Here is a 23,255-nt window from a genome sequence, read left to right on the forward strand (position 1 = left end):
TGGTTAATCCTGCGCCGTCGGCCGACCAGTCGGAAGAAAACACCGACCCTCCGACGGGGCTGGGAGAGTTTCAGTTTAAGTTTGAGTATTCTTGTAGAACTGGGCTAAAAGCAATAAATACGATCGCATGCTTCTAAGCGGTTTTGTTGAGTATAGTTAGCTAGCGGCTGTGACACTGATGGCCAGTAAGAAACAATGGGATGGGGAGCTTTCGGGGATGATGAGTTTAACAACCTTTCACCGGCGGTTCAATGGTTTTCCTGCAGTATCTTCTTCGAGGACGATTTGTTCAGCACCCGAATCACGCTGGCCCGGTTGGAGATGTTCTTCTTGCCGTTGGAGGTCTTCTTCTCCAGGTTGCCGTGGTTTTCGTTGGCCGAAACGCCGAGCAGCGGGCTGCCGGACTTTAGTCGCAGTTGCTGTAAGGGGAAGGGTAATAAATTTTAAAATAACTTATGTGTCGCTCAAGCGAATATTTAATCATATTTTGTTTTGTAACATGTGACCATGTCCCATAGTAAAGTAAATACATCGAAAATTGTATTTGTGTTGCATATCAGGAGGTAGGAAAAACAATTGTTAGTTTTTAAGATAAAATTCCTGATCGAGACGCCGCGGTTGCCAATGGCTGTAACACACGGGTCGACCGAGAGCAGAGGAGATGCGTAACGCTGGGGAGTCCTGTCTAAGCCAGCGAGAGGGCGTTGCTAGCCGATCGGAAGGAGTCGGGGCTTTTTGTGCGGAATGTTGGAGCGATCGGACGCGTGTCCGCTGTTCTGATATAGATACTGAGTTTGCCACGTAGTTAGTTTTTGGTCGAAAGATTGAGAAGCTTATGAGAATTGTGCCGCGAAGTGCCGTGCGTGACCAGAAGATAAACCCGCTAAAGCTTCGATCCGTCATTCCGGTCGAGGTACGACCTGTGTAGTGGAACAAGTACCCGTAGGCCGTGCAGTGCGTGAAGATTAACTCCGCCATCCCAGTGTCTAGAGTAAAGCTTCCGTTAATATTCCGGTGTGCCAATCCGCAAGTGAAAAGTTGTTACAAGCCGCCGAGAAGCATCCTCCCGTTGAGTAGCGAGCCGGTGCTACTCTATACTGTTCCCGCCTCTGAATATCATCCTCCCACAGTGCTACGTTCCCGTGTTAAGCCTAAACAGACCGCGCGTTCGGGGAAAGTAACGATCGACAAAACCAGGTAAGATAGGCCGCCCCCTGGTATGTATGGTAAGTCTCAATGCTCTCATCAACATAAGTAGAACCCATTTACTTACAGTTTCATTAATTATTTTTGGAAAATAAGACAAAAACTTGATTCAAAGTATGTGTTTATAACGCTGGCATGACAACAGGAACGAATACTAACATAGCCACGTCAGTGACAACCGTTCCTGCTTCCTGGATTTACTTATTCAGAATTCATCCGGATGTATCAGTTGGCTGTTAAGACTGTTAAGTTGGTCAAGGAGGACGTGGATAGAAATCGCTTCATTATGTGTCCTTCAAAGTAGGCGTTGTTCCGTAGCTTTTTGACGCAGGACTACGTCTTACCGTAGGGTGTTGAAATACATCGATCAAGTTTTTCCGTTACAGCAGGACGGATTTTTGGTTTTTATTATAGAGTCATTAACCTGAAGGGTCATTCAGCTCTTACAGTAGGACGGAGATTATTTATATTGCTTAAGCTTAGACTACTATGAAGTCCGGAAGGTAAACCGGTTTGAGAAATTGAGCAACAATATCCTTACTTTGTACGATTGTATGGACATACTGATGTAATGTATTCAGAATTGATGTCTGGTAAGAAAAATGATGCAAATCTGGCGTCTTTTCGCGTTTTCTGATTTACTAAAGCGTATTAGCTGTAACCCAGAATGAAAAAGAAATTAAATAAACAAATTTTCAATTCACTGAAATGCACAGTATTAAAATCTTACACATTTTATTGAGCCTCAGACAATCGACTTAATTTTTGCTAATTGGACTGCAAATAAACTTGCAGGTTAGGCATTTTCCATTTGTGTGTGAGTATTTTGAATTGCAATAGACACATGCGCATCTATCCCATGAGAGCAAATTTTGAAAGTAGTAATATTAAAAATATTTGTATGTAGTATGTTCAAACATACTATAAAGCTTACAAAAATCTTGAATTGTCATATTGTTTATTGACAATTCATGCTAAAATGCACCTTACAAGTGGGAGGTTAACAATATAGATTTTTCATCATTTAGGCAAGGCTGCAATTAATTCTCTGTCAATAGTTTTAAGCCAAAATAATTTAAAACCGTATATCGTCAAAACATGTTTCATTACTAGGATAACATTTTGTTCATACAGAGTTTTTTGAAAAATGAAAGCATTTTCCAGATAAGCGGCCTTTAAAAACAGGTACTTTTATAATGGTGTCCCGTAACGAAAATATTGCATTTATTTCCTTATACCAGAGAATTTAAATCCGAACTTTTTGAAACTATGAATTTTCTTTAATCATATATGTACAATCAAAATCGCGCTGTGCTTGACTTTTGATAAGCATTTCTGTGTAAAATAAAATAGGTGCTTCAAAATGGTGTCCCGTAACGTTTTGTTTAACGCAAAAAGTAATTGAATGAAAAAGCACTTATCACATCATGTTTCAACTAATCTTTATCGATGATAACAAATCTATTATTTTGATGACCGAATGCAAGTAAATATGTATTTACTATAAGTATGTATAAATATGATTACAATATAATAATATATTGTAATATTAAGGAATGTGCGGTAAAGACGGGCACCTCAAGATTAAAATTCAATATCTACACAAGTATCTCTGTTTGATATAGCCATACTACTACTAAATTTTGTTCAAAACTTTTACTTTAACATCAAAAACATTACCTAGTAATCATATTTTTTAGACATTGTACAGAAAAACGGACACATTATATGAAAGGTGGACACCGCAAAAAAAGATGTGATGCCTGATGAGTAATACCTAATGAGGTATGATACCAGTCGTCGTATGTTCGAATCTCGACTGGATGGTGCTGCCAAAGTCAGTAGGATCGTTGTACAAGCCTCGTAGAGTGATTTATCTATTTTGGGCAGACGTTGCGCGTACGTTATTTTGGACATTTACGGCAAAATCAAATAGAAGTGACCAAAATAAAGCACGCGTAAAGCCTATCCAAAATAGACAAATCAACCTAATTGTTTTGTACTCTAATAACTAGCTGCAGTCTCTCGACAAAGGGTGGCTCCAGGCAAAGGGTGAACATGTGCATTCCATAACCTCTGTTTACTAACTTCTACCCCTACGTCCACGTGTTGCCGGCTGGGGTATGTACGTAATCTCGGTTGCTGTAGGCTAACAGTGAAGGGGACAGAGTGGCTTCCTCCCACCTTAAGATGGCAGCCAGGTCAGTGAGATAGGGACCTGAGTCTAACAACCCACTGTACCCGAAAACAAAAAAAAGTTAATGAAAAAGAAAGAAAGTCTCTCGATAAAGAAGAAGGGTTAAGTCTTAAAGACATTTATACCTAACGCCGATTTCGACTTACTTGAATACTTTATCATTAAAATACTTGAATAGTCTAAAAACTTGAAACTCCGTTTGTGAAAGTTGTTTAGTCAGCTTTTTTAGCAATTATAGTGGCTTCGCTGAGCACACTAGCTAGAAAGCCTAGCCCAGAGAACATTTTTAGCTTGCAAGATGCATAGTAAGTGTCGTACTTCGAACGGCATCATTTTCAGCTACTTTTTTAGCGTTTCTTTTTTGAAAGTTTTCATGACCCTTTTCAACTGTGTTATTTTTTTATGTTTTATATAACTGTTTTATGACTGTAGAATAATTTGCAAGTTATCAACAAAGTTATTTTAAAGAATATGCAAAATTAGTCTTTTATAGCAACTTATGTTATAGTTGTAGTTCGCAACATGAGTTGTTAATGTTGCATGAAATAGTAGAGTTGCTTAAAAACTTTTAAATTTATGCGTTATGATACATTAACTGATACGTCTGAAGTAAAACAAAATACCTAATTTTCGAATATTTGCTATTTAATACCATTTTGGCGTGCAGCGCAAATAAAGCATACCTTTCGCATCAAGACGAACATTATTTACCGTTTTAAATTTTTTCAAACAAAATTTTTGAATTTTGTTATTTTGGCCAAAATCATGCAAAATCTTACATAGGGGGAGGGGGCTATTAGTCAACAATGGGGAAAACTCGTTACATAATTAATGCACAGCCCCTACATTTTAATTACTAATGTGTCCAAACCCTAAGATTAGGCAAGCATTTCATTATAATACTTCAGTATAGTTCTCACATGGGTATTTCTTTTTACCTGGAAGTAAACTTTACCTTACATATACTTCGTTACGTATGTCTTATTGCCAGACTATCACACACCAAATCAGCACACTATTGTTACAAAATATAGTGAATTTAGACCAGATATAGAAAATATGACGGCCTGAATAGAAATCTAGAGAAAATAAACCATATAATGCATTTTATTTTTTCCGTTACGGGACACCATTTGCAGAATACCGTTTGCCCAACAGCGCATGGTGTCCCGTAACGAAATGATTTTTATTATATCTTAAAAACTAAACACAAAACCTGAATATACTTTTACATTTTGAGTTTCAGGCTGCCTTCAGCTAAAAATTTTCGGAACATGTCGACTTTGAAAAACTTGAAACAGAGCAGAGTTTTGCAAATGTTTGAATCATGTTCAGAATACGCATATTCTGCGATGGTGTCCCGTCACGAAAAGTATTCCGCCACTATTCAATGATGCTTATTATAACAAATATTTCGCCCTCGTATTGAGAAAGTACTACTAAATAGCATCTCAAAACACCTATTTTGAAAGATATTCGTCAGACTGTTGGTAAAATATGAACAAATTTGCTTCGAAAAAACGGTTGCTCATGGTGTCTCGTAACGCTGGAATGTGTCAATAGTGTATATTTTTATTGTAGTTCGCAGAATTATTTTTATAAGTTAAGAAAAATAAAAAACTTCCTTAAAATTTTTGTGTTTTTATGCAAACAATGAAACTGAACATAAATAAACAAAATGTGCACAATAATTAATTAACAAATACCTTGTGCAAACAATTTTTGTGCGAACGTTGTTCGTTAATTCCCGTCGCTGTATCAAGATTAGTCACCGGAAATACATGTAGATAGCCACAGCTTAGTTAAACACTTAACCCTCTAACGAGTAACATCCTAAAAATGATGCGATTCAAGTAATGATTATTTTTTCATGAAAGTGCACTCAAAAATACTTATCTGGAAAAGCGCCAGGTAAGAAAAAGTTGAATTTCTCTTTTTCGTTTTTCAAGTCTGACGTGGTGATATTAATATTAAAATGTGAAAAAATCCGTTCGGAACACATTTCTCATATTCCCTACTAGCACAGTTGTTACAAACTAGTTGTGGTAACCGACTAATGACTAATTTCAGTCATAAATAGGTTGCAGTAACCAGAAATGACAAAAGTTTGCTTCTGGGTTTTCAATTCCAAACGAATCTCGTATGTGTCTCCAGAGCTCCAAAAGCGAAGGCCGTCTACTGATTACGGAGCACTTCGCAATGCTGATGCTGAGCCGGTTGCATACACACCAAACATGAAACATGTCGATCAGCTTTTGTAATTCGATACAATCAGTAACTGAGCGAAATGCAAGGTAGATTTTGAGGTTATTAGCATGCAAACATCATTGTAATACAGCGAAAACAGCAAGGGCCCGACGTTGCTACCATGTGAAACGCCCGAGGTACTTCGGAAGTCGCAAGACTCAGTGTTCCTTAGTTTCAAAGAAAGACAACAGTTTTCAAGCAAGGATTACCACCACCGGACAAAAGCAGCAGAGGATCCGAGATTCTTTATTTTGGGTAGCAGTCCATATATTGTAGATAAAATGAGCTGAACTTCACCAGATTTGTGCTAGTCGAGCGACCAGGAAAAAAGTAGTGCCGATCGCTTGAAATGTGTTGCGCAGCACTTCTGTGCAACGTGCCACGACCACGATTTCAAATAATTTCGAGCCAGCACAAAGCAATGTAATCCCGCGTTCAATATTGTGAAGTCTGCTAATGGGCAGAATTAGTAAATTCCACGTGTTGGAATTGTACCATAGTAAACATGTGTAAATTTGGAACTGTCTGTTATTCTGAGGCAACGGTTGCTTGGTTACCCGTTCCACGTGTTGAGTCGACTGCTGTTAAGTTTTATGTCGGCTAGGGCTAGGGCTAGGGCTAGGGCTAGGGCTAGGGCTAGGGCTAGGGCTAGGGCTAGGGCTAGGGCTAGGGCTAGGGCTAGGGCTAGGGCTAGGGCTAGGGCTAGGGCTAGGGCTAGGGCTAGGGCTAGGGCTAGGGCTAGGGCTAGGGCTAGGGCTAGGGCTAGGGCTAGGGCTAGGGCTAGGGCTAGGGCTAGGGCTAGGGCTAGGGCTAGGGCTAGGGCTAGGGCTAGGGCTAGGGCTAGGGCTAGGGCTAGGGCTAGGGCTAGGGCTAGGGCTAGGGCTAGGGCTAGGGCTAGGGCTAGGGCTAGGGCTAGGGCTAGGGCTAGGGCTAGGGCTAGGGCTAGGGCTAGGGCTAGGGCTAGGGCTAGGGCTAGGGCTAGGGCTAGGGCTAGGGCTAGGGCTAGGGCTAGGGCTAGGGCTAGGGCTAGGGCTAGGGCTAGGGCTAGGGCTAGGGCTAGGGCTAGGGCTAGGGCTAGGGCTAGGGCTAGGGCTAGGGCTAGGGCTAGGGCTAGGGCTAGGGCTAGGGCTAGGGCTAGGGCTAGGGCTAGGGCTAGGGCTAGGGCTAGGGCTAGGGCTAGGGCTAGGGCTAGGGCTAGGGCTAGGGCTAGGGCTAGGGCTAGGGCTAGGGCTAGGGCTAGGGCTAGGGCTAGGGCTAGGGCTAGGGCTAGGGCTAGGGCTAGGGCTAGGGCTAGGGCTAGGGCTAGGGCTAGGGCTAGGGCTAGGGCTAGGGCTAGGGCTAGGGCTAGGGCTAGGGCTAGGGCTAGGGCTAGGGCTAGGGCTAGGGCTAGGGCTAGGGCTAGGGCTAGGGCTAGGGCTAGGGCTAGGGCTAGGGCTAGGGCTAGGGCTAGGGCTAGGGCTAGGGCTAGGGCTAGGGCTAGGGCTAGGGCTAGGGCTAGGGCTAGGGCTAGGGCTAGGGCTAGGGCTAGGGCTAGGGCTAGGGCTAGGGCTAGGGCTAGGGCTAGGGCTAGGGCTAGGGCTAGGGCTAGGGCTAGGGCTAGGGCTAGGGCTAGGGCTAGGGCTAGGGCTAGGGCTAGGGCTAGGGCTAGGGCTAGGGCTAGGGCTAGGGCTAGGGCTAGGGCTAGGGCTAGGGCTAGGGCTAGGGCTAGGGCTAGGGCTAGGGCTAGGGCTAGGGCTAGGGCTAGGGCTAGGGCTAGGGCTAGGGCTAGGGCTAGGGCTAGGGCTAGGGCTGCGTTTCGTCACAGGCACGAATATTTCGTCATCACTGTTTTCGTGTAACATATCAGTTTAGAATAAATTCTTGTAGTACGGAGATTAAATCAAACAAAAAGAAACGGTGATAGCTTACGTTGCTATAACGGTTCACTAGAATGTTCAATGTTAAAACGATAAAATCGGTTGTAGAGGTGTCTTTTAACACTTTTACAAAAGTTTGCTTTCAGGACATCAAATTAGTCTAGCTTTATTCGAAACGAATAATCTGTAGTATGTTGGACAGGAACTCTCTGTCGGTCTTTTCTATGAGCTGTTGTCACGGTCCTGGGAAGTAAAAGCGTATGCATGTGACTGGTTGATTGGTTAAGTTTTAACAGTGGTTGATATTTTTGCTTATTCCAATAGTGACTTGCTAAAAGATTCTATTCTTTTTCGCCGTTCAGATCAATGCGTAGAAGATTTTCTGATCGATTGGCATAAAAGTAATTAAAATCTACCGGAAAATCGCTGAGCTTTGTTCACCGACTGACCTCTTTTCGTGTATAGATTTTTTGGAATAACCAAAGTTTGAATTCGACAGCGCTAATTAGAAATTTGGCTTAGAAGGAGGTGGAGAGAGATTTTGAACCAGAGTTTAAAAAAGGCTTGGATTACACCAGACAATACAACAGAGTTTTTGGAGCCCTGGAACATGAGCTTGGTCCTAAGAATGGAAATTTAGCTTTGAAACGAACAGAACAGCGTTTAACCGGCGGAATACAATGACAATCTGACTTATTCAAAAGTATAGGGATACTTTTATGGGTTGAACGTTTCTTCGTATTCACCGAAAACAATCAAAGCTTTGAAATTCAAACAATTTGCGTGATCTCTTACCTTACTATTACTGCATCCCTTCTCCCGCTCCAGATGCTTCTCCTTGTACTCCAGCTGATCCTTCTTGCCGTCGTACATTCCCATGCCGATGACCTGACTTTTGTGCGGGGACTTTTCCAGCAGATCTTTGTGATCGACGATCATGTGACCGTCGTGATAGGCCGCCCCCTCCGGATGGGCTCCGCCCATTTCGCCACCCTTGACGTCCAGCTCGTAGTCCATCGCCGATGCCGTTGCCCGTTTCGAGGCGGTATTACTCTTGCCGGCACTGTGATAATCCGTTAAACCAATGTTCGGCATCTGCGAGATGTCCAGAATCATATTCTCCTTCTCCGGGCGTGTGATAATGTAATTGACGCAGATCACCGTCTGATCGCTCATGTTCTTCGTCTGACAGACCATGGTGCAGCAGGTCTGAATCCAAAAGTAGCCGGAGTTTTTGTTCAGAATCCGATAGAAGGGCGTCAACACTTGACCCTTTTGAATTACTACAAATTAAAAAAATCACACTTTTAAAACAGAAATTTCGGTCAAACGGTAAAAACACTTACGTTCGGCGTGACTCTTCTTCAGCTTGTGCGCATCCTGTCCATGACAAAGCAGATACACACTCTTTCCATTGAGTTCATCGGCCGTGTAGTCCAGAAAGCTGGCGATTCTGCAAAGTAAACAAGAATTGTTCTTAAAACAGCAATTGGTAGCGAATGAAAAATAACGCCTGATTACCTGTTCTCGCAGTGAATGATCGTTAGGTCCAGGCTCGTTCGGAACACGAACATATCGGATTCGAGTTTGATTTCGTGCAACGAAGGTGGTGGAAGAGCGATTCCGATGCCCACCATTCCAATCACAGTCTGCTTCTCGTTGTGCTCGTCCGTGGAGTTGTTGCGTTTCCGCTGGTGGCAGAGCAGTAGGATGACCCGATAGCCGGACGACTTAAAGTGGCAACCTCGCTTCGTTAGTGTGGACTTCATTCGGACGCAGAAGGCTCGATCTTCCCCCTCGTACGTCTCCCCGGGCAGTGGCTTACTGTCTTTTGCCATTTTCAGGACGGTCTTTTCCGGTGGATCATCCGGATATGAGCTATACGAATACTCGGAGTTCTTTTTGATACCCAGTTGATGTTCTAGTTCGGCATGATCACCTTTGTGAATGTAGTCGAAGATACTGCTTCCGGTCATCTCCACCTGGGAGAGACCCAAGTAGATGGAAACAGTTTCTGAAATGTACAGGAAGCGACCATCCACGCTGGTGGACAGCGCGAATCCATCCAGTGACTGTAGAATGTGCGTCCCGAGGTGCGTTTCGAACATTTCGTTGTAACTGTACTGAGGGGCGCTGTAGTTCTGAAACCCGATCGGTTCCTTGCTCCAGGATGGGACACCACTTTCGCTGAATTCCTTCAGCTTTAGGTAACTGATCGTCAGCCGGATGATGGAGGCCTTATCCAGCTGGCTGGTAATGGCCGCCGGCAGGGGTAACATTTTGGCCAGCTCGTAGAACTCGTAGTTCTCCTTGCCGCGGCGTGACCGGGCCGCGTCGCGTGATTTCTCCTTGCGCAGCTCGATCAGCCCCGGCTCGACGGTGGCCAGGTTGTTCGAGACGGCCGAATTGTGCGACTGAATGGACGAGTAGGTGATCGGGCAGAACTCCTGCCCGGACACGATCCACGAGTGCGGGAAGCCCGAATTGGTCATGCTCAGCGCGTTGGACATGATTTGCGACGAACGGTGGAAATTGCTGTACTCGACCTGCAGCGAGGAGAATGGGAACATAGTGCTGGAGGGACGAGAAAAATAGATGGAAGGTTATTTGATCAGTGAGTTGTATGAATTTATAATCACTCAATTAAAAAGTAGAGTAAAGGTCCAGTAGATATTTCCAACTTTGTGTTTGGTCCGCTACTGATTTGCTATCGGAACGTATGTGGAATTTACCCACCATATGATAGCGCTGTCTCCAATTATAGCCATCCCTGGCGTAGACGATCAGTGCATTTTACTACATATAAGTCATTTTTATACTGTCAATATAGAATTCAGCACGAAGGAAGGGTGATGGGGGGCCTGAGAATAAACCCAAACTACAGTGTGACACATATATATTCGAACAAAAATCATTTTCTGCATGCAGCGGCATATACAATTAATACAATCAAACTAAGACCATGTGTGTGTGGCATCATGACTTAAGTCTTACTTCACGTAGTTTCATTTTCGTATTGTGTCTCGTTCGGTGTGCACGTACCAGAGTTTGAGTTGCGGTCGTTGACAATAAATAAATTGTTGAACGGTGCTACATGCGGCACTATTTTTCGTGACCTCAAACATCACGGTATAAAAAGAGGCTTTGAATACTATACACTAAAACGATTTGTCGAGACGGGATTTGTTGAAAACCGTAAAAAAGCTGGAAGAACACTTCGTTTTCTGAACTGTAGAGATCAAAAAGGTTGTTCGAGAACGAATTCGTCGCAGTTGCGACCGGTCCGCACGGAAAATGGCATTTCAGCTGAATATCAAAAGGAAAACTCTTCGTCGAATTCAGAAAATCGATTTGGATATGAAAGCATTCAAAAAACGTAAAATCCATGGATTAACGGAAGCAGCAAAATCTAAACGGCATGAAAGATACAAACTGCAGCTCCCTCTGCTCCCTGTTGTTCTTCAAACACCGCATCATGCTCAAAACGATCGGTTGTGGTCGGTTTCGATCACGGACGTTCCAAAGCACAAACGGAATGTACTGCGATACCAAAATTCATCAACGGTCATGGTCTGGGGGGGCATTTCAAAGAAAGGGAAACTTTCTCTATTATTTATTGACAAGGGTGTGAAAGTTAATGCAAAATAATGACTAGAAATGGTCTTGGAACAAAATTTGATACCTTACGTTCGGGGAATGTATGGTGAAGAAGATTACGGCTTTCAACAAGACGGAACACCAGCCTACATTGCAAATCTTGTGAAGACGTCCAAGGTCAATCCGGCGGATTTCATAGCGAAAAAGGAATGGCCTCCAAGTTCTCCTGATTTGAACCCACTGGATTTTTGTAAATGGGGTACATGCAGCAGAAGCTCAAGGATTATAAATATCATAATTTGGATGAGTTTATGTTAGTTATCAACAAGATATGGGATGATATTCCGATAGAAGCAGTGCGTGCCGCATGTAACGACTTTAAAAAGCGTTTGAAGCGTGTTAACCAGGCAAGAGACGATTCAATAGAGTAATGATTGTTTGTTGCGTTGTGTATCTATGGATAAACAACTTCTAAAGGTAAAATTCGAAATTCAGTCTTTATTTACAAAAATATATGACTTTGTTTTTGTTCGAATACATATATGTCACACTGTAAAGTTATTTTGACATCGAATGGCCTGATTCTACTAAGATTCGAACCCATGACCATTCGCTTGTCAGAACAGACTCGGTAACCTTGCGGCTACAGAGCTAGAAAAATTCAACTTGCAATTCACCATTTTTATGGACTCCAAAGCGGCGTACGATTTAGTTAAACGAAATGAGGTGTGGCTCATTTTTATAGGAGCCTTGGGCTAGGACCCACTATGATGATTAGTTAGATCTATTGTGGCGCATTATGCTTGAACATGGTTTTCCAACAAAATTGATTAGGATGATTCGAGCTACACTCGACGATTTAAAGTTATGGTCAATCGTTAGAATAGCGGGCAAGATGGTCGGAGATCAGACCATTCAATTACTTTAGCTTGGGTTTATTCTCAGGCCCCTTTACAGCTTTCCTTCCTACTGAATTTTTCTTTTTACCAACAATGAAACCTGAGCCCTGAGCGGTACTTGCTTGAGGTGCGAATGAAGCCTCCTGTCTAAGGGTAAATTATAACTTGTTCTAGTACCTGGTTCTAGAAACGAGATTGGTAATGCAAGTATTAACGCAAAAAAGCACATACATCATTTTGTGCTGAACTCTGCTTTACCGACCATGAAACCACTAGTCGGGGCTTGCAAGTTATAAGTATGATACTTGCTCGTGGTGAGAAAGAAGTCTTTTGTCCAAGGGCAAATTATAACTAGTCTCCGCACTTCCTGACTCTACAGGAAAAAGAAAGTAAGCACGGATAATAGCCAGTTCGCTCAATCTATAGCAATACTGCATAAAGAACGAAGTGCGGAATACAACACCAAGATCGATATAGATCAAAATACTGGTCATAGTGATATATCTATACAGAAGAAGACCGTCTTGAAATCTCGCATGCTCCTAGGGTTCTCGGACGGCATCGTGCGTGGAAGTCCTTGGTGTGTTGGAGCTGCGGTTGGGATAGATGGAGCTACGTACAGCTTTGTACGTTAATCAACGATATGAGTCTTCAAGTAAAAAGACGGATAGGGGATGCCAATAGAGTCGTAACCAGCTGAGATGCCGCACCCTGCAATTCCGTAAGTAATTCGAGCTCTATAAGATGCTAATTCTCCTGATGCTACTCTATAATCATGAAGCATGGCCGTAGAAAGAGAGTGACCGACTAGCGCTAGGCGGTTTAAGGCGTACGATCCTACGATCAATTCTTGAGGGCTAATTAGAAGAAGGAGTGCTGTCAGACGCATAAACCATGAAATATACTAAGTGCATAAAAATTCGGATATTGTAAAGCGGCTAAAACACGGCAGGCTACAGTGGGATGGTCACGTAGCAAGGATGCCGGATGAAAGATTAGCGAAAATAATATTCAGCAGAGAACCTGACGACTTTGGGGCAAGCCACGTATTCATTGGATGTGCGCTGTTGACAAGGATGCTAGAACAGCGGGTTTTGGGGGCGATGTTGAAATTAAAAATCAATAAAAACAAAACCTTAAGCTTAAGGTGAAGGTCGTCAGAGGCCAGCTGCTCTTTTACTGATTTCAGTACTTGTTTCCACTATCGTTTTGTTTACACAGTTTATGCTGAGTTGCTAGTAGTAGGTAATAAAATCTGTTATGAACAATTATGAAACATAGAATCGCGTATCCATTGTTGCTGTTGAACTATATCCGACAGTAATTCTGTCACATAAAATGTTGTTTACGGTGAATTTTATTATCAGAGAATTTTATAAGTATATTTTCGACACTTTACGACCGTTAATTTAATAGCGAAAATTATTGGCCAATTTCATGCTCAACGTAAATATGGCATCCCTCCCGTTTCCTTGGTAACGTATCAACAACGACGGTCGCGGATTCGGAATTGCAATCGAAACGAAGTAAAGTTTTTCATATCAATTCAAGTGAACAGTTGGGCAAAATCATTATAATATCTTACCAGATAACTGTTGGGGTGGTAAATTCAAGTTTTCTGTGTTTCAAGTTAAGTTTCGCGAGTGATGTGATGAATGGAACGACCGAAGAAAAGAAAAATCGACGGCGAAAAAGTGAAAATATAGTGATGAATTTTAATTGGGCAGAAATTTCAGTATTTAGTGTAAGTTATGCCCCGAAAACTAATAGGACTTATAGAATGCAATGTTTAGTACTTCGAGTTGCAAGATCTTATTACGGCTAGCAGGTTAGTTGAACTAATTTTATATTTTTGTGATGGTTTCCCGAGTCTATGGGAGCTTGTTTGTACACTGAAGAAGGGAAGGGAAGGGTGTCATACTGACTGCCATAAATGGACTCTGACTACCTTGTCCTTAAGCGTGATTATCTAGCAGCACCGCCCAGCAGAGAAGCTACAAAGTTAGATTTAAAATTTTAATTAGAAGTCATGGAAGCAAAAATTTGAGTTGTATCTAATTCAAGGTTAAAATTTAATATGCTGAGAATAAAAAACCGTTGGTAGTAAATCACTAGACTTGCAGGAGCGACTATCGGCAACACACTGCCTGTTTCTACCGCACGCACCGAGTTGGTAATAGTGTATCTTCTTTGCGGCAAAAACAAAGAGTAAGCACACAAAAACGATATCGTCACTGAGTAATATATCGTCGATATCGTCACGAATAGAAGGATGCGGCGCGGCGGAGATGTAGAGGTGTCACACCACGTTCAGCAATCGAGAGATGTGGATACGATTCCCACCTGCCATTAAATTGAAATCAATTTTCATATCCAATCACGAGTTCAATTTCAACCCCAATATCAATGTCCCCATTTTAAAGCAAACTTATACTCTAATTCAAGTCCAATTTAAAGCCCGATTCCATGTCCAATCGTAAGTTTAACTTCAAATCAAATTTCAAAGTCCAATTTAGGTCTGATTTCAGTCCAATTTTATGTCCCATTCTCAGGGCCGGCGCTAGCCAATTTGTCGCTCCACGCAAATCCTCAAAATGGCGCCCCTAGAATTTAGTCGTAAAAATAAGAGAGATTTATTCGGATAGATGTTGCATTTCTAACGATTACAAAATTACAAGATTATTTGACGCACTTTATGTAGTAGTATATCGACGTTTGGAATTAATTTTTACGTCCTATCTAAAAAGCAAAATTGTTTTTATTCTACGTTAATCGCTACTAAACATGAAACAAATAGTAAAAGTATCGCAATCCGTCGAATGCATTTGTAGCATTTGTCAAGATATGTTTAAGATTCCTGTAGGTATTCTAAAGATTGTGACGAAAAAGAATATTTTCCATGCTCCCAATATCACAGAGAAAGCTGAAAGCATTTTCTGATGCTTCTTCTTTAACTGTTCGAATCTAAATTTAAAGTATACAATCTGTAAATGTTAATTTCTAGTACATCTAACAATTTAAAAAAATGTTTCAATAAAATTGATGGCAGTATCTAAAGCCATCTAGGGACTTTAAATCTCAGAGTAGAATCGGTTTGTCAACTGCTTTTTATGAAAAAAGTTTCTTTTTTTGGCAGGAGTGGATTCAATCTTCGGAAATATACGACGTATCAAAGTCACGGTTATCCACCATTTCTCTTGCATAATTGTCGGTTTCTTGGAACCCATTGTTAAAATGATAAGCTTTCAAAAACAAAAAAGTTCGGTTCAGAATTCATGTTGGTTCAGAAACCTCGTCCTCATGCCTTGCTGCTTCATCGGAAGATGATTGCTGATTTTCAAGTGATTCGAAAATCTCTTTTCTAAATAATTTAATAGCGTCAATACGACTTTCCCATCACGTTTATCTGAGTATTTCAATTGTTAAGTTACGTTGCAAACAGGTTTTCATCAGAATAATCAAGGCTATAATTTTGTAGCACTGCAACACGGATTTTTTTTTGGCGGCGTACAAACAGAAACCGGAAAATGGTGTAGCCGTATGACCGATGAACTACAGGCACTACTTGGAGAGATTCCCATAGTGGTACATCTGGCAAAAGTCGGGAGAGTACGCTGGGCCGGTCACGTCGCAATGATGCCGGGCGACTGGACTATTTTCACCACCGATTTCAAGTCCAATTCTAAGTGCATTTTCAAGTCCCAATGAGATCCAGTTTCACGTCCAATTCAAACCCAATTTCCAAGAAAATTCAAAATCAATTTCAAAGTCCAATGAGTAATTCTCGCTGAAACGGGGCCACTACTGACACGGGGTCTTCAAATATTGGAACTTTTGCGCTTAATTGGGTGAAAATGGTTAAAAAATAAGAATTACGCTTTTGATACCTCGAATTAGGCGACCCCTCGTTCGCCAAGGGGCCTAACAGGTTCAAAAAAAGTTAAATTTTGAGCAAACCTTGATCTCTAACTATGTCCTAACTAACAAATAACCCGGTTCTATGAAGAAGAACAGGGCTTTGGAGTAAAAAAATTTTGGTGGCCATCTTGGATTTGGTCGCCATACTGGATTTTATCAAACAATCGCCGTTTTCACTATGAGCCCCCTAACCGATTTTCATTTTAAGACCACCATTGGAAAACTGATGAAAAATTCTACAAGAAACATTCATAAAATTAGGTGTGCAATGGCATTAACTGAATAAAACAACCAGTTATTTGTAGCAAGGTTCACAATTTTCATATAATTATTGTGATATTTCCCAAATTTGCTATGAAACAAACTACAAACGACAAGGTTTTGTAAAGAGGCAAGATAGGGTCTATAAACGAAGTGAAAAAAATCGACGGCCATCTTGGATTTGGCCGTCATGTTGGATTTTATTAAAAAATTGCCGTTTTCACCATGATACCCCCAACCGAATTTAATTTTAAGACCACCATCGGAAAGCTGAGAAAAAATGCTATAAGGAACATTCATCAAATTACTTGTGTAGTGGCATTAAATAAACGAAACAATTTATTATCAGGTTTACAACTCTCATATAATGGAATATCTTGCTACAGAAAATTAATTGTTTTGTCACGTAAAATAGTCTTCGGATTTCGAATATACCATCAGTTTTCTACCTGCACCAGATGTTTTGTAAAAATATCTATCTTTCTATCTTTGCCCCTTTTTGAGATATTCTGTTCTGAAACAGACTAAAAAAACACTGGAAAAATGTTAGAACTCGTTATACGTATGAATTTTCAACATACAGTGTTCCACAAAAATATGTATTTTGATAAGAGAAACAACTTTGTAAAACATGATGCAATAAAACCATTAAACTTGAAGTAATAAGCGAAAAAGTGATTTTGGGGTGGTCTTTATATAAAAGACCCTGTGAGTCAAAAACTATGAAAAATACGCTTACTATGTCTTCGGCAAAGTAATTTAAATATTTTTTAGCTACAACTTTGTCGAAGAAATTATTCTTCTATCTCAATTCTATACAAAGTTATTATGTGTTATGTGTTTACAAGCCAAACTGGAACTAGGTCATCGATAGATAAAGAATAAAGTAAAGTAAAGATAAAGATTGGACATGGGTTCTCGTCCTGATAATAATCTGAAACTTGTCGATGCGTAAGTTAAAAGTAATTTGTTTTTAACGGTTGTAAGAGTTATAACTTATAAGTGTTGTGTCATGTCCGCAATTATGAATCTGAAAATTGCTCAAAAATGGTTAAAAAACCTAAATAAAACATCTCTGATGAAAGTAGTTTAAAATTTACATGGACACTCGCATACTTATCATATATTTCATAGATTATCTCAGCTCGTGTTTTATCGAATGCCTTTTTTTTGTCTTCGAAAAGTCTCCAGAAATAATTTTAAACCCTCAAATGCTTCCAGTAAGTAATTCATCATGTCAAGCCCAGGAAGGCTGGCAGTTGGTGAATAGAAAGAAAATCATCTTCCCTCCCGGGTGAGGCGAGACGAGGTGTGAATGGACAACAGTAATTTTTTGCGTTTGAAATGCCAACATCGGTTTTTCAGTACTTTCTCCGCAGCCCAGCGAGGCTCTGTTTGTGATATTGATTTATGTCCAATATCAGGAAGAAGTGCTCCGGAATCGGAAAAATTCTAACTTTCTGATCTGGATTTTTAGGGAGGAAATCATGATGAGAATGAATTAGTGCTTTAGTTTTTTTTTGAAAACTGCGTGAAAACTAAACTTTAAATTTTTTTTTCAAATCCATGCATTGAGATTTTTTGATAGCATTTGTTAGAGTTTGTCACTATTAAATCAAAAGAAAATTTAAAAAAATGTTCGACAAATAAATGAATCACATATAATTTAAAAACTCAAAAATTGACCTATTTTTGAAACGAGAGCTCAAGCGAGTTTCAAAACTTTGCGCGCCTTGAAATACGTACCGAAGCCAATTTTTAACTAAATTTACCATAAATTTCAACGCAGTAACATTTTACTATCAACTTTTCAGATCAAAAACTATTGAAACAATTGCCAACACGCGAAAAACACCCCACAAAGGACGGCGAGTGCCCCGAAAATCAGCAAACCGTTTTTCGATGTTTGCATTTCAAACAGAAAACCCAAATCAGGTTCGTCGTCATCGTCGTCCTCGCCTGAAAGAGATTGACGTTACTTACGAATCCAATTCCAGCTGGAAATTGTTTCCACACGACGGTAACGGCAAGCTTATCACTAACTATTTGAAAAAAACTGGAATTTTCAGAAAAATAAACTTCACTTCACTTGAACTTTTCCCCCAGGAACAAACACGTCGAACCGCGCAGCAGTCAGTGTGGTGGCTCGCGTTCTTCAATTGCACATTTTCCCGAATTTGAAACACGTTCAACGGTGTGGCCAGCGAACGATGGAATGAAGCAGGCGAGTCGAAGAGAAGATTGGTCCGTTCGTCGTCGGTTGGTTTTCTGTTGGCGTTCTGTGAACGCGATCCATCGATACGATAACACGCGTGCCGGGCCGGACATTGGTTCGATTGGTTCATGCTGTTTTGATGCCTGACGCGAGGGAGATGAGTCGAGCATGTGCGCTTCATCGAAGTGCTATATGAGTGGAAAAGAGAGAACAAGATATAGTGACAGTCATGTTTGAAGTTTTCTTGTTTTGATCGTTTTTGTTTCATTCTGCATTGAATTATATGGGCTGCATTGAGTGTGAGAGAGTGGGTCGGTGCAATACCGTCTTTTCGAAGGCGGTTTGTTCCTGTTAGAATTATTTCGTTCGTCGTTTGGATTCGACTGTTTGTTCCAGCAGCACCTATGAGAGTAACTTTCGGAGATGTAGTTCATACTTACCGAACTTTTGAAACCAAAAGAGTGAAAAGTGGTGTCTAGTAATTATTAATTTTTAGTTGTCATCGTCTGAATTTAACTGTTTTATGCATAAGTATTTCAAGTTTTTAAGTGTTTTAAGCATACAGTGTAGTGTTATAGTAAAGTGATAAAATTAATATTACGAAATGGTATATGTTACTTTCAAGCATACGACATGTTTTAATATTTTTAAAATATAAGTCCACGTAGTAGCAACAAGTTTTAGCTGTCGAATGATAAACAATACTATCGTGAACCCCCGATAATGTGATCACTTAGATTATACGGTTTCGTTTTTAATCTGAATATTTGGTAGTTTCATTTTTATTTGCTGTTGTTTTGATTTTCCAATCTCAATAAAGTTGTCAGCACACGTGTCGGTTGATTTGGAAGTTATCGCGATTTGAAATTTCACAAATACATGGTGGCTACATTCGAGTTCGAAGTAAGTAAAGTGAGAATGAGCGTATAAAGAGTGAAGAAGAAATAACAATAAAACCAGAGAATGTGCAATAGGTACCTATACAATTAAACAAAATAGATGATTGAACAAAAAAGACAGGCGGAAGTACAAGCCATATTGGTGGAAAAAGTGACATTAGAATGAAGACAGACGACCCTCCTGATCCCGGCCAAAAACAATGAAAACAAATGGCAAGACAGAACGAGAAAAATTCGAATATACAGTTAAGGACGAAGTGTTACACCGAGTACATGTCGAACTGAGAGGTGGACCACAAACTGGAAGGATCAACCACTTCTACTTGGGATGAAAACTGCATAGCTTTTGACGTACAAAAACCATATCATCGATATGAAACAAACAGGAAGAATCAAGAAGAATATCAGGGAGTTTGAGGATTATGGGATAAAAAACGGGCATTCCCTAATGTCCTTAACGTGTTCTTAACACATCTACTGAGCCCTTGACTGTCGTTCTATCACCGGACCGGTGAATTTTGTAGACCAACCTCGTGCTTTGTCTTGACCTTTATAATGAGGTCAAGCATTTGGATTATTTTTGATAACGATAATTTTTACAGTGTTTTGTGAGTAGCAAGTGCCTGTACAGTATCGTCTTCCCGTCAGTACAATAAACTAGATTAAACTTCTCATTCAGTGGTTTGACTACATAATAGACAAAGGAAGAGGCACAATTTATGTCTAAAAGTAACTCAACTCGCCAGTGTTGGTGAAGTTTGAAATACGTCGGACGCTTAATGAGGAAGTTGTGTAGTCTCCTTTTTATCCAGTCCGCTGTGTTTTACCAATAACTATAACAATAACCAATAACCGATAACCACATGGCCTGGAAGGTAAAGTTGAGTTCGAATTCGACTAAAATTGACTCCCATTATAGTTTGGTTAAATCTGTACTGCTGTAAGCCTGCGAAACGTGGTCCGTCTCAGTGGAAACAACGCAAAAACTGCAGATATTCATTAACCGGTGCCTGCGATATATCATTCGTGCCTGGAAGCCTGACAACTGGGTATCCAATGAGGGACTCCATTGTCGATGTCATCAACGGCCGATAGCAACAGAAATTCGTGAACGTAGGTGGAAGTGGATCGGACACACCTTGAGGAAAGGAGCGAACGAGATCTGCAGAGAAGCACTCGACTGGAGTCCACAAGGACAGTGTAGAAGAGGCAGACCCAGAGGCTCATGGTGACGGAGCTTAACCAACGACAACCGTTTTCTGTGTTCTAGATATGTGTTAGACACACATCTCAGAATCCAAAACGGTAATGAAAGCTTCAGTACATTTGATGGCATCTGCACCTTGTTTGCGTAACACTTCGAGAGCGTCTTCAATTGGACTTCAGCTAGTTCGACACAAGTAGCTAGTCCAACGAAGAGGTTATGAAAAAAGTTAAAACCCTCTACGTCAAGTTTGGGACAATCAGGAAACATTGCTTGCGACAACGATTGATTAAATATCATTCTTAGTGGGACACATGGGTGCAGTCGCGAATCTTTTCAGTATAATATCGCACTGTATCGAAGGCAAGGAAAATGATATTGAAAGCTGCGTTCGATCGTGTCGATCACTCTATCTTATTAGCAAAGAATTGGACGTCTCAACACTGGCGTGCTCAGACTAGGGCACGTGCCTAAAATTCAATGTGAAACAAAATAATTACTCTAACTTAAAAATCTCAGTTTTGACGTAGGACTGCGTCTTTGTTTACTATACTGGGACTGGGTAGCACTTTGTAAAAACGAAAAATAGAAGTGTAACGTTTGAATGAAATATTTCAAACGCCAATAACTACTATACTACTGAACGAAACATAACAGTTAATATGTCGTTGGATAGATAAAATGTCCAGCAATTTTATAGTAACATAATAATAATTTTTTATACGCTAAATAGTGAAAATGTGTGTAAAGTTTTAAGGTCGAATTTTCCCATATACATTTCCCTTGTGATCGCCTAGCTTCACAGGCACGGACGACAATTAGATACACCAAAGGATTTGGATCCAAATGATAACCTTGAGACCACTTTGTAAGCCACGCCCCTTTTCCAATCCAATTGGCAACATCGATGACTATTGACGGCAACACCGACCCCGAAGACAAGCGGAATGGCCAACGTGAATCCCACACGATGCACTTTACGTTACATTTTGCATTATCCCCATCGCAGACATGCGAAATTGTTCGATAGCTTGCTCAATCAGTGTCGGATAATCATTTAAGCAGCAGCAGCCGATATGGTTTCCTCCACCACCTACACTAGCTTACAAGTAGCAGCGGCAGTGCCAGTGACTATAAAATGGTACACTTGGTTCGCCGCCTGCTCATTTATCGCACGATCGCACTGACGGACGGTCAGTATTTATCATCGACGGCTGGCGTGGCATCACGTTGCTCTGTATTACTCTCAAAGTACTCTGTAAGGTAATCCTCAACCGGATCCAGGAGAAGATCGACGCTACTCTCCGGCGGCAGCAAGCTGGATTCCGTGCTGGCCGATCATGTGTAGACCATATCACAACGCTCCGCATTATATTGGAGCAGATCAACGAATTCCAGGACTCTCTTCTGCTGGTGTTCGTTGACTTCGAAAAGGCGTTCGACCGACTCAATCACGAAAACATCTGGGGCGCACTTAGGCGTAGAGGAGTTCCAGATAAGCTAGTCCATCTCATCGAGGCTCAGTACGAGGCGTTCTCGTGCAAGGTTTTGCACGACGGCGTCTTGTCCGACCCCATAAGGGTTACTGCTGGCGTGAGACAGGGCTGCATTTTATCACCGCTTCTGTTTCTCATCGTTATGGATGAGATATTAGTTGGAGCAATTGACAGTAGACCAAATCGAGGATTGCCTTGGAATCCTCTAACGATGGAGCAGCTAAATGACCTCGACCTAGCCGACGACATTGTCTTGCTCGCACAACGCCGAAACGATATGCAGAGCAAGTTAGACGACCTCTCCGAGAGCTCCCAGGCAGCAGGTCTCACAGTCAATGTAGCGAAAACTAAGTCTATGGTAGTGAACACTGACAATTCCACCAACTTTACAGTAGCGGGACAACAAGTTGAGCAGGTAGCCGTCTTTCAATATCTTGGTAGCCAAACAACGCCCGATGGTGGTACCAAGACTGATATAGCCACACGGATCAGGAAGGCCAGGGGTGCCTTTGCAGGTCTGCGAAACATTTGGCGCTCAAACCAGATCACTCTACGTACGAAAACCCGAATCTTTAATTCAAACGTTAAATCCGTACTGCTGTATGCCTGCGAAACGTGGTGCGTCTCAGCGGAGACAACGCAAAAACTGCAGGTATTCATTAACCGGTGCCTGCGATATATTATTCGTGCCTGGTGGCCTGATAATTGGATATCCAATGAGGAACTCCATCGTCGGTGTCATCAACGGCCGATAGCCACAGAAATTCGTGAGCGTAGGTGGAAGTGGATCGGACACACCTTGAGGAAAGGAGCGAACGAGGTTTGCAGAGCAGCACTCGACTGGAATCCACAAGGACAGCGTAGAAGAGGCAGACCCAGAGGCTCATGGCGACGGAGCTTAGCCAACGACATCCGGGCTGTAGACGAGAACCTGTCCTGGCGACAGGTAAAAGCCATGGCGGGTAACCGTCAGCAGTGGAGATCTCTGATTTCATCCCTTTGTTCTGCCGGACCGGCGGACATGGACACATAAGTAAGTAAGTAAGCTATTGGTGGCGAAACCAACGGCATTTGGCGGCAACACCGACAGCAATTGGAGGTAAAAACGATGGCATTTTGGCGGCAACACCGGCAATTGGATGCAAATCCAAGGACTTTTGCAGCAATTAATGGCAATTCGAGGCATACCCGATGGCATTTTGGCGACAGTTTCAATGGCAATTATCGCAAACCAACACTGAAGGCAAATGGAAACAGATC

The 23,255-nt window shown here is 41.5% G+C and overlaps 1 protein-coding gene across 1 annotated transcript; it reads right to left on the reverse strand.

Moving 5' to 3' along the window:
• Positions 1-108: 108 nt before the first annotated feature.
• On the reverse strand, positions 109-18,316 carry LOC128740819 (protein trachealess). The gene is made up of 5 exons (XM_053836387.1): positions 18,165-18,316; positions 9,028-10,080; positions 8,853-8,959; positions 8,302-8,789; positions 109-419 (listed from the first exon to the last, which is right to left on the reverse strand). The coding sequence occupies exons 2-5, from the start codon at positions 10,074-10,076 to the stop codon at positions 249-251; spliced, it is 1,815 nt and encodes a 604-aa protein (XP_053692362.1). The 5' UTR covers positions 10,077-10,080; positions 18,165-18,316; the 3' UTR covers positions 109-248.
• Between the last annotated feature and the right edge of the window lie 4,939 nt (positions 18,317-23,255).

This window comes from Sabethes cyaneus, chromosome 1, assembly GCF_943734655.1.
Source record: "Sabethes cyaneus chromosome 1, idSabCyanKW18_F2, whole genome shotgun sequence".
Classification (NCBI taxonomy): domain Eukaryota; kingdom Metazoa; phylum Arthropoda; class Insecta; order Diptera; family Culicidae; genus Sabethes; species Sabethes cyaneus.

Bases quoted from the DNA above. Each gene is read 5' to 3' on its own strand.
- LOC128740819 (XM_053836387.1), bottom strand. From the start codon at position 10,076: ATGTTCCCATTCTCCTCGCTGCAGGTCGAGTACAGCAATTTCCACCGT. The intron at 8,960-9,027 runs GTAATCAGGCGT...TTTACTTTGCAG, and splicing joins ATCATTCACTGCGAGAACAG to AATCGCCAGCTTTCTGGACT. The intron at 8,790-8,852 runs GTAAGTGTTTTT...TTTAATTTGTAG, and splicing joins GAAGAAGAGTCACGCCGAAC to TAATTCAAAAGGGTCAAGTG.